We start from the raw sequence: 12,263 nt of genomic DNA on the forward strand, positions 1-12,263 counted from the left end.
GCAATGCGGAAGTATCTTCAAAAGGAATTGAATTACATTTCTAAGTATTTGTACTCTACTCAAGATACTTTACAGTGAAGGTAACTTCAGTAGTAGTTTAAATACTTTATGAAGCAGGTATTTAGTAACTTAAATACTTTTATGGAGTATTTTGTCCAACACTGGTGTTTTCTTAAGGGGGTACTCCGGCGATTTTTTCATGGTCGCTGATTTGCCTCAAAATAGGCTCAACACTACGATAGACATGGCTCTACGAGTTCCCCAAGTTTTGTGTGAAAAGGAAAAAAATTTGCGAAGTTATTGAATTTTCGAATTTCGTTTTCATCGTGTTTCTCGAATCGGGAGCCCCTACTGGACACATTGAAGTGTGACGACAGAAATGGTATAAAGTGGGCAGTAAGCCATGTTCCCAAGTGATTACAAGACGTTTGATGGTGGGAAAAGAATGTTTGGTAACTGATTCACTGAGAATCGCGCAAATAACACTCGGCATACTCTGTTTAAGACTACATACACGACCTGAAAGTCTGTAACATATGTGACGTCATACCACTGAAGAGCGCGCGAAAATTTGAATGATGGTTTGGGCACCATCTTCATTTACGGTTTTCTCAATTGCTATTTTGAATTTCGAGAAAATAAATAGCATACCGTGACGACTGAAGTCCGGGCAGTCGGAAAATGCAATTTGTTTAAGTAGCTCGAAAAACGGCCGGAGTACGCCTTTAAAGGGATACTGAACCGATATCTGAACTTTTCAAAATAAGCCCCGGACGAGCTGCCCGGGACGTTACTATACCTAAAAATCAAGACCATACCAAGGGATGGTGATCGGATTATTATATTTCTTTGATTGAAGAGCCGCGTTCGAGCAATCCGTCGGCCGGAAGCCGCCGGCGCGATTGACGCCACCGCGGAGGAGCCCTAGCGGAACTGACGTCACAGACCTCTCGCTCCTTGGCAGACTCGGTTGTCCCGCTGCAGTCCTAATGGAGAACCGCGCCGAGTGTTCCTCATTCTGATCCAGTTTCTTCAATAATTATGCCGCGGTACTGCGCTGCACAAGACTGCTCGAACAGCGTATGTTACAGCGGCAGGCCTGCGCACAAGTTTCCGAGTGAGCCCACGTTGCGGAAGCTGTGGATTCGCGCGGCCCGTCCTTCCCAGCCAACATGGAAGCCCGCCAAAGGCGATTGTCTTTGCACGGAGCACTTCGAAGACGAGGACTACAAGACGAGCCCGAAGTTGCTGCAAAGTCTGGGCTTGCCTGTAAAACAGGCCTATTTGAAGCCTGACGTGGTGCCATCGCTCTTCACGCGAAAACGCAAGCGAGAGCGGCACAGCGGCGCCGTGGAAAAACGGCGACGGAAAGAGGTGAGCGCAGTTACTAAAATATTTTTCTGCTTGTTTCTGAGAGGAAAGCACGAATGCGAGTGGTCGTGAGATTAGCGTAGTACATTGCGCGACGCTGTTAGCGCAAGCCTGCTAACTCGCCTTTGAGGACGAGCGCGGAGAAACGCCGAGATCGCGTTTTCGCTAGCAGCGTCGCGCAGGGTAAGTGTGTACTATATCCGTGTTCGCTATCGTGCCCTTAGCCGGACGAAAGGTTGCCGCCAATCGCAGGTGCTCCACTGTCGGTATCGTGTACATGGCGAGACTGCAGCTATACTCTGTTTCACCTTATGATGTACCGCAGGAAAGGCTACAAGCTCGAGCTTGTAGCCTTTCCTGCGAGCTCACAGCGTAGGCAGCTGCCTACGCTGTGAGCTCGCGATTCTTGCCTTCGTTGCGGTACAACATAAGGTGAAACGGAGTATAGTAGCTGCGGCGATGGCACTCGGTTTTCGGGCTCATTTGCTAGAAACTTGCTTTGAAGCTACGAGCTTGCGCCGGCACCTTTGGCTCAGTTGTGAAGGCTGGTATTTATCTTTATTACTACTGATAAATGCCAGCTAATTTTAATTTGAGAAATTTGGCATAAACCAATAAATATCGAATTTTGATTTGGGCTACCTGAAAATGGCACATAGGACCGAGCTGAACCATTCCTGGGAGAATGTGGTTAATTGATGATCTACATACTTCCTTTTGGTTTGCAGCGGGTATATTCCGAGCTTGAGCAGGATGTGCAAACTCCGCGGCATCTTGAGCATGTGCTATTCTTCATTGTGGCGCATAAGGAGATGCTGTTGAATTTCGGAATAGGGTACTCACAGTATGAGTGCCACGCCATTTAGAAAAGTGTGCCTGTATACATCATTCTGTTTTGGAAAACTCATTTTCCTCTCTGGTCTGCTCTCCCTGATGAGGTGGTCAAGCTGCTGTCGCTTCATCTGTTCAGTGTTAACCTGGAAGGCAGTTTCTCTCAACTGCGGAAAATAAATGAAAAAGAGCGCTGCAGTTTTTTTTAATGAGAACCTTGTTATGGTACATATTTCCACCCCTTGTTTATATTTCTGATTACTATGACGATATCTTAGTTATAGACCAACACGCGGCCCTGACGTCACGCAGCTGCGGTGGCACTCTTGACGGCACTGCGCAGGCGCAGAGGCTTCACTTCACGTGAATTCGGTTTCTGCGTTCGCACAGTCCCCACACCTGGTGTGGGCAAATGCAGGCTTTTTTGTAAACAGTGTGCCGGTTTATAAGATCTTGTTTCGTCTATGTTCTTCCCATACATTGAATACATGCTCGCAGTAATGCTTCACGTCGACAAGTGCTGAGAATGCCTAAAAACCTGGTGGTGTATGGAATTAAATTGCAGCAAAAATCAATTCTAGTGCCAAAAATAGATGCTGCTAAACGCGTGCCAATTTAGAACAAAAATAAACACTGCGAAATCTTTTGCTGAGTTACTCTGTCTTAATCTCGCGGAATGTGGTGTTTATTTATAAAGTTCACTAAGAACACCAGCTGGCCATTTATGACAATTGCACCCCAATCAAGAGGTTATTACAAGTGTTGTTCAATTTCTCGACTCGAGGCAAGGCCACTAATTAACCTCGGTCGTCATTCGACCGTTTCATCTTAGTGTTCATGACTGTGCACTTGACGGTGTGATTTGCTTACCAGTTCAAGCAAAGTCAAGATGAGGAGGGTACACAGAGTGACATGAGCCTAACGAAGATAAGGGCTTGGGCCAGTCACCCTCATTTGAGCAGAACCTGGGTGTTAGCAGCATATTGACAGTGTGTTTGTTTGCATGTTGTAAGTTTTTATGCCTATCATTTATAGATAATTGCTGAATTGCTGGAGGCACCGGCACAAGCAAAGGCCACACTCATCGCTGAAGAAGTCAGCACATCGTCAACCCCTTCTGGTGACGACACTGAGCAAGCTCCTGACTCTGGACATGAACCAATGCATGATGCAAATGCTGGCATCGAAGAACCTTGTTCGAGCTCAGGTATGTGCGCCAATTGAAACTACTCGGCTGACATATTTTAGTACTGAATTCTGCCAAATTAGGGTAATCTAGCCTATTGCTGATTACATGAGCCAAGGATGATTTTGTTTTGAAAGACACTTTATTTCCTCTGCTGTGAACAGCCCCCTCCATCAGTAATGCCAAACAGGCTCAACCTGACCTTCGGAACGCTGCTACGTAGACCTCGGGCATCTACAGAAATCGAGGTATGTATCTGCAAGAAGAAATTTCACAGAAGGCAGCATTGTTCAGATCGTTGTAACACGTTATGATGGCACAGGCATACAAGTCACCTTGAAGACTTCATCACGAAAGTCCCAAACGAATCCTGTCCTCGTGACACCACGATGCTCCTCACCAAATCATGTCCCCCAGGCTCCATTGGATTGGATGTTGCCTGAAGGGCTGACTCTGTCGCCGCAGCCGCCAGTGCGCAGACAACCAGCTCCACCACCGGACCCACCACAGCTGCCAACAATAAACAATGAGCTGCCCAGTGCAGGCCAGGAAGAGTCTGTTGAAGAGTGTCCCACGGAGCTGCCAGAGCCACACGTGGAAGCAGACAGCCTATACCTCCCCTCTGACGCTAGCTTCCTCATGATGATGTCCGACACCGGCTTTCTGAGGTTGGTATCAGTCGGATATATGTCATCTTTAGTGACGAGTATGAGAGGGTGTGTAAGAGGTTGCTTTTTTCTTTTCTTTTTTTATTCCAGGGATGCACAGCAGAACACTGCATCTGACAGCGCACTCAGTCAGCATGAGAGCAGCAAAAGCATCGACTACGTCTCGGAACGAAAGTTTATTGTTTTCGAGTCTTGTTTGGACGAGCTACTAGGTAATTGTCCCGAGTGCACTGCACTGTGCCGCATCACAGAGAAGAAGATCAGAGGGACATGTCTCCGGGTGCACAGAATGTGCAACAATGGCCACCAACACACCTGGACCAGCCAACCATCAGTGAATAGGAGGGCCCTGGGCGATGTGCTCCTAGCTGCAGCAACGCTCTTCTCTGGGAGCATCGTCAAAAAAGTGCTAAGGCTCCTCCACCAGATGGGCGTGCCCTGTTTATCGTACGAGACATACTTTAAGATTCAGGGTGCCTTCCTTCTACCAGCGATCAGACAGGTATGGCACGTTTTCAAGCTTTTCCTTTCCTGTGAGAGGTGTATTTTAGGTGCCAATATTTCAGGCTCAGCACTCCTATGGGATCCTGAATGGTGTAGTACATGCGTAGGAAGCACCATATGTTTCTGTCTACAAGTCACACGCTCCTATAAACGGCTGTTTTTACAAAAAGCTTGATATATACATGTTTGCAAGTGCGTCTTCAGGGTGCCTCCATCTTGCCGAGTTGGGTTGTGCTTGGGCGCGGCCAGTCTGATTACGACACCTTAGTGAGGCATCGTAATCGAATTTAATGCGCCCAAGTGCACTCCAACTGGGCAAGGTGGCGGCGCCCCGAGGCCGTACTTGCAAACGTCTATAGGTGGCACATCTTTATACGGGCTGCAAGGCAAAACTGCATTGATAAGCTGTCATATGTATATTGTAATATAAGCACAAGTAAGAGCCAGCTTCAATGTTCTTGCGAACTACCGTGGGAAATTTGTTCTGATATGGCCGGCTGTAAGCTCTCCTGGAAGCCGGCATATTGCCAAGGTTCCAATTGTAAGGAAAAGCTGATCCGCCGACCCGAAGGCCACATCTAATGGATCTAGGTCTGTACGATTCAATACACTGCAGCACCCGAGGCTACATCTAATGGATCTAGGTCTGTGCGATGCCATACAAACTACAGGCTCTGCCGATTCTCCTTTGTTGTAACTTTGATACGGCCTTGCACAGCTATGGCTTATACTTGCAAAAAAAAGCGGTGTAAGTCGCACCTCTGTGTAAGATGCAGTGACAGGAATTTGAGGAAAGAAACAACTTATGTGCTGGAAAATATTGTAAATAGGGAGAGCTGAGATGTCCTCTGTTCCTCTGCACCTATTTTTACCACACTCCTGGGGTGGAAAGGTACCAACTGTGTGGGCAAAGCAAGTATATACAGGGTTCATGGCACATACTTCAAGCTCTAAACGTGGAGGCAACGTTTTTAATTAGTTCTTATTCTCCTGCTTCGTGACTGATTGCACCTACTGGATAAGTGTACAGTGTAAAGGGCAGATTTTGATTTGGGGAATAAGTAAAAGAATCAAAAATAAATGTTTCCCAGGCCGATCGTAAAGATTAATCGGCGAGTACTCTATTTTTTATACGGGGTGGCATTTCTTCAAGGTTAAAAAAACGAGCCCGCTCTTGAGAAGGCGGCTCCTCGGCAGCCAAACTGTCCTTGTTGATTGCTACGAGGGGAACAAGACCTGAGCAGGCAGGGGTGTATGCGACCTAAATAAGTGCAAAACTATGCTTCTTGAGTTTCAATACGGAAAATGTCAAAAGCTATTCATCAACTAGCCCTTGCATAGATAATAGAAAGTAAAAAAGTGTTTTGCCAATCTACCTAGTAGTGCATATGTGCCTTCAATATTTATACTCACGACTCGGAGCATTTCATCCCCTCATTTTGAAAAGAAAGAAAGACGAATTACAATTTGTCAATGCTTTGATCGCATTTACTGGGATTCAAACTTAAATGCTGAACTTCCATGGACGTTCACATAAAGAAAAGAAGCTTGCAGTATACTTATAGGTGAAATGAAAAGCATGTTCAGGATTTATGTTTGTTTACAAAAGTCTTTGCAAATAAACTTCCAGGTGTGGAACAGGAAACAAAACGAGCTCTTCGAGCAAGCAAGTGGACGAGAACTGGTCCTCGCTGGTGATGGGCGGTCAGACTCCCCCGGGCACTCAGCAAAATATGGAACGTACACCGTCGTCGACGTGTCAACGAAGAAGGTTCTCCATGTGGAAACAGTGCAGGTAAATTTCCCCTGCTATAAATGTTCTGATGCTTCTGTTCTTCTGGAATGAAACCTTTCTGTAATTAATTGAAAATGAATGGCGAAAACAACTTGTTTCAGACATGGGTTGTCTCATTCAACAGCTCTAGTTGACTTCGTTTTGGGTACTTCATGTTCGGTGTGATAATGCAATGTTTTATTTGTCACTTCAGTCCAACGAAACGAAGGGCAGCTGGGCAATGGAGCTCGAGGGCCTGAAAAGGACTCTACTGATTTGTGAAGCCAATGGATTGACTGTGGGAGGAATCATCACTGATCGCCACTCCATGATCAAGTCATTCCTTGCCAAGTGGTACCCCCAGATTCGGCACATGTTCGACTGCTGGCACGTTGCAAAAGGTGAGCCATAAGTAATCGGGGTTCCAGGTTATGCAAAAACAAAAAAAACATTTAATTGCAGAACACTCCTACCCTTGCCTGTCACTATACTTTGTTTCTGCGTATGTTGCACTGCAGGAAAGGCTACAAGCGGGAGCTCCTTGCTGTATGGCAACTGCTCGGCGGCACAAGCTCTCGTGCAGCAGGAGCAGCTGCCAAGGCCATGAGCTTGCGCTTCTAGTTTTCGCTGCAGTACAATATAAGCTGAAACATAAGCCGTGTTTACATGAATGCGGCTTAGTCGCATCGAATCCAGTTGTCGCATTCAATGCGGTGATGTAAACAAACAATACAGTAGGGAGAGCGCATCGCATTCAAGTCGCTAGACAGAGGTGGATTGAGATGGCGAATGCACATTTATTCAAAACATGTAAATGGAGGTTCCATCGCAATTTGGATCGGGGAGGATTATGGGAAGGCACCCGCTCTGGGAGCAAGCGAACAGCTGAGAACATGGCGGCAGCCACCCTCGGCGGCGGCGGAGAGCAGTCCGTGTGGTCGCCCGCAATATTTTCTCCAGAGAAGAACCGCAAGCTTTTATTGTCAAACTATGTGAGCGACATATAGCAAATCTGCTCGGTAAAGCGGCCCTTGTCCAGGCCTCGCGAAATAGGACCTTCGTGTCCGAAGGAGTCCCTAGAGCCTTCAGTGCAAGGACAGACGCCGATAGCTCTGAGCACTGCATGCTAGGCAGAAAGAGGAGCTCCAACCTCCGTGCCGTTCCTGGCTGTGCCAGAGCCTTTCGGCCTCAGGGTCCGGTCGCGGTTGGCAAGGTTGGGCGAGATGGCGTCCCCAGAGCGGTTGGGAACGATCTCGCTCACCAGGCCATGCGCATGCCGACTTGGAGCCCAAACTGCTTGGGTTTTGATGTTTCTTCCGTCCCGTAACTATTTGCGCAGCTACGAAGACAGCAGGCACAAACTTTACACTCGACGAAAGCGTCTAAAAAGTAAAGTGTCCTAGAGTGAGGTATCGCCATGTTTTTTTTATACTTGAGAAAATGGGGCAGGATTGGGTTTTTCTTGTTTTTGGTGTTCATAATTATGAACTCTTTATTTTGTCAAGCTGTTGTTTCTGGCAATGTAAGCTTGGTGCTTAGCAGAATGAATACAATGCTTCATTTTTCAGGCATCAAGAAACGCATGGTCTCAGCTGGGAAACTCAAATCCCTTGTGGGACTCCAAGACTGGGTGCAGGCAACTGTCAAGCACCTCTATTGGTGTGCGGAATCCAGCGATGGAGCGCCAGAGGAGATCCTTCCTAAGTGGACTTCCCTGGTGGGACACGTGGCTGACTTGCACGAACATGCCGACCCCCTGTATCCAAGGTGCCGGCACGGAGACCTGGGGAAGAAAAAGTGGCTTCCTGAGGGCAAGTAGACCACAGCATATTAACAGTGTTGACATGTTAGTGTTTCATACCAAGTGATGCTGTGAAGTATACACCAACTCATGTTTGCAAACAAACAGGTCCGGCCGATAGCAGTGCCACACATTGCGCAATGAGATGTGGGCAGACATGCTGGTCTGCCCACAAGTCTAAAACAAATTTTGCCTTGCACGCATGCTTGTCAAAGCCTTATGATTATTTACATTGAATCGTTTATAAGAGGAAGACCAGCGCTCGTGGACCATAGAATTACACTTTCAGCGTTCTCCTCAATGCTTGGGTATTTAGAAAAAGGTCTGCTGCGACGCTGTCTGCTTTTGTGTGGTATGAATACCCGGCCGATTCAGTCAAGGCAATCCGTTTTCCAAAGACGTTGCCATGCTGACAATTATCGCATTCATTTAGGCTTAGAAATGGCCAGAATGGAAAGACTAAAAAATGTGGCAAGGTCATTGCTCATGCTTTGCGATTTAAGTGAGGTAAGGCAAAGTGAAGGCTCCTGCACCATTCGTTGCTGATTAACGCACCCGATACTGCAGCTACAACGACATATTAGTTCCAAATCGAGCAGCGCTAACTCACCGGGGCACTGCCATGTTTCCCCGCATCTCTACCGAGCCAGTCGCGTGATTTCAAAATCCCTCGCCTAGGTACTGCAGTCAACTTGTAGCCATAGTTAGCGCTTCAAGCAAACGGGCCCTGGTGTGCCTTTTCTAGTGGAACCGCAATTTGCTCACACATAAAACTTTTGAATTGGCCTCAGGTTGAATTCTTTAACAATTTCAACCAAGTTGTTGTACTGGTTCTTAGTTTCAAGGTGTCTGATTATGAATGTGGCAAGTTTACTGGCTCTCTATACTGGTTAGTCCGTGTGGCAGCCAGGGAAGAACCTATGACTGCTGGTAGAGGGGAGTGAGCCGATAGGTGGTAGCTTCAGCTTTCTTCCGCGTGCATCGTTACCGCGCGGTGTTTATACGGACCGCTGGGACCTGTACTTACATGTTCGGGCACACGAGTCAACCAAGCATGACGATTTGGTGCATCATGCCTTTGCAAAATTAAAATCGGCATCGCTTGGTCTATTCGATAAAAAAATCTAGGCATCATAAACACAGGCAGTAAGCAGGACTGGTAGCAGCCTATTAAACTTACCCAATTTAATCTGTTCTCATCAGCTCTAACCCTTTTATTAACCTCTGGATATCATATATTTTTAATTTAATTACACAAAACTACTACTTTTTCTTATGAGCCTTAGTGTTATTGTTGTAATAGCAGATTTGAAACCACACAGTCTGTAATACAAGTGTCCTACTTTATCCAGGACTTCAGGCACACGACAAGCTAAAGAGCATCGTGCTGTCAAAGCCACTGCTGAAGGACATCCCGCAGCTCTCAACCTCAGCGCAAACCTATGCAACTGAGTGCTTTCACAGCACTGTGAACCAGTTCGCACCGAAGTCGACACACTTCGGTTACGAGAGCATGCAGGCAAGGTATGCAAGCTAACCAATTGTTTGCATGTGCCCGCTAAAGTCTTCACTTTTCAGAGTCTTTGTGGCAGCGCTGCATTTCAACGAAAACAGCGACAGGCCACAGGCGACTACTAAGGAAGGCAAAAAAAGGTTCCTGGTCAAGCGGCCTAAACAAACAAAGAGGCCGATTGCATCTCCCATGAAAGGGCCCTGCACATACGGTAAGATGTCAAAACGAGTACAACTACCAGCTTCTAACATCTAGTCTTAATTTCAGCCTATGTACAAGAGCTCATGAAGGAAACCCTTGCCCTCAATTGCCACTACCCGTCGTACCGAGCTGCACGAAAGGCCAACTGTGTCGAGGCTCCCCCAACTCTGTCCAGTGGATATGAACGCCCCAACAAGGACCTGCTCATCTCTAACCACCGTTCCCGGTTCAACTGCTAAGCTGAAGCTGAAGGAACATGTACTGTCGGGGAAAAATCAAATGCGAACAGAAGAGCGCGTGGCTTGCGGTACAAGCTGCGCCGCCTGGAAGCGAGCCTAGGGGCGAGGGTGCATGGCCTACCCGATGAGTTTACGCCCTTCGCTCGGCACTCCCCAAGCTTCAGCAGTGCGCCTCTTAGTGCACTGAAAGCTATCACCACTATCTTTGCTCACTCGGCGCATGCGGCACAAGGAAGCTTGCTGCTTGTAGCAGCTAAAGCGCGCACTCTCTCGGAGCGAGCAAAGATAGAGGTGGTAGCTTTCAGTGCACTAAGAGACGCACTGATGAAGCTTAGGGAGCGCCAAGCGGAGAGCATAAACATATCGGAGTAGGCCACGCACCTTCGCCCCTAGGCTCACTTCCAGGCAGCGCAACCTGTACCGCAAGCCACGCGCTCCTCTGTTTGCATATCATTTTTCCCTGACAGTACATTGTGCAGGAACTTGAAACATTTATTTACACTATGCACAAGCAGCAAAGCAGTTCGATCTGACGTGTCAATCGCATCTGTTCCGAGCACGAGCCCCCGGTCGCCAGCCCCTTGCCACGAGCTCCTTTTCAAAACGTCTGTGGCCCATTTTCTCGTCTTAGGTCTCCGATTGTTGGTACAGACTCCCCACCGAATGGGTGTTACCCCATTTTAAATTTGTTATCTCTAGCGGATAGAGAAGTTGGTCTTTTCAGAAGACTGCCCCTGTCCGGGCGCACTATACACGCACAAATCCTGCCGTCTCGCCCACAGAAAACCTTTTCAACTCTTCCTATCTTCCGGAGTAAACGTGGGAGCTGTTCCTTCAGAAGGACGAGCCCGCCCACCTCCAGACGTGGCGATTGCTGGCCTTTTGTTTCAAGGGCAGATCGAAGTTCTCTCGGGTAGTCTGACCTCCCGTTACCCAGAGTCTGTTAAAGAATGCTTTCCTTTGTTTCCATATTTCTCGGAGCATCTCTGGAGACGACGCAAAGTCTTCTCTTTCAGCCACTGGAAGTGCTGTCAGTCGTCCTCCCCTGAAAAAGCTAGTCGGTGTGAGCGGCTGGCCTTCGTCAAGCTCATTGTAAACGAATGTTGGGGGACAAGAATTTAGCATCGCCTCAATTTCGCATAGGACTGTGGACAACTCTTCTGCTGCGTTCATAGTTTTTCTCCCGATCACTTTTCTTAGTCCCACCTTCACGTATCAAACCAGTCGCTCGTAGAATCCTCCCCACCAAGGAGCACGCTCAACAATAAAACTCCCCTCGATGGTTGCATTGGCGAAGTGATTCACCACTTCTGAGTGTCGTAGGATCTTCCGAAGTTCTGCCAGGTCTCTGGAGGCTCGCTTGAAGGTTAGCGCATTGTTTGAGTAGATGATGCGGCAAAGTCCCCTCCATGACACAAACTTACGGGCAGCTACAAGAAAACTTCTCGTTGAAACGTCTGGTACGAGCTCCAAGTGGACCACCCGCGCCACTGGACAAGTGAACAGCGTGATGTACGACGTCCTTTGCCTGTATGTACAGCAGTCCTGCAAAATCTACACCAACTACCTCGAAAGGTTCAGCCTGCGTCGTTCTCGTACGCAGCAGAGGTCCCGCTGGAGCACTGGAGCACTCGCCGGAATAGCACTAAATCGCTGGCACGTTACACACAGCGCAGCATCTTCTTCACCAGCTCTCGTACCCCGAAGGATCCAATACCTCTCGCGGAGCTGGACTGGAGTGTGTCTTGCTCCTGCGTGTAACACCATCCTGTGAGCGTCGATCACAAGTACCGTGGAATATCGATGCTCTTTCAGTAGTACGATAGGGTTTCGTTCATCGTATGTCATGTTGTTCGATCGGAGTCGCCCTCTTATGCGAAGCACTACCTCTTGGTTGATGAAACTACTGAAGTCTCGAAGAGGAGAAGTGGATGGGGTCTCGGTTCTGCTGGTCGCACGTCGAAGCTTGGCGGCAAACGCCGATATTAGCTTTTAGCCAATATGTCCGCGCTCCTTGGATTTCCTCTGCAGTCAGAGGCCCCGATTGTTTTCCCGTTGACCTAACGTTGTGAAGGAATCGAAACATCCACACTCTTGTTCTGTTGAGTTTTGAAGCTGAGCTGAATGCGGTGACATCAAGCAACGTTGCAGATGGTGTTGAAATGTCCAATATGT

General features: G+C 47.9%; 1 protein-coding gene across 1 annotated transcript; it reads left to right on the plus strand.

Annotated features, from left to right (window-relative positions):
- The first annotated feature begins 940 nt into the window (after positions 1-940).
- Positions 941-11,850, plus strand: LOC115310010. Its single transcript, XM_042290696.1, has 11 exons — positions 941-1,374; positions 3,238-3,409; positions 3,553-3,636; positions 3,711-4,056; positions 4,147-4,558; positions 6,191-6,355; positions 6,549-6,735; positions 7,903-8,145; positions 9,488-9,659; positions 9,714-9,859; positions 9,916-11,850. The coding sequence occupies exons 4-11, from the start codon at positions 3,821-3,823 to the stop codon at positions 10,086-10,088; spliced, it is 1,734 nt and encodes a 577-aa protein (XP_042146630.1). The 5' UTR covers positions 941-1,374; positions 3,238-3,409; positions 3,553-3,636; positions 3,711-3,820; the 3' UTR covers positions 10,089-11,850.
- The last annotated feature ends 413 nt before the right edge of the window (positions 11,851-12,263 follow it).

This window comes from Ixodes scapularis, unplaced genomic scaffold (assembly GCF_016920785.2).
Source record: "Ixodes scapularis isolate PalLabHiFi unplaced genomic scaffold, ASM1692078v2 PGA_scaffold1__304_contigs__length_218370807, whole genome shotgun sequence".
NCBI lineage: Eukaryota > Metazoa > Arthropoda > Arachnida > Ixodida > Ixodidae > Ixodes > Ixodes scapularis.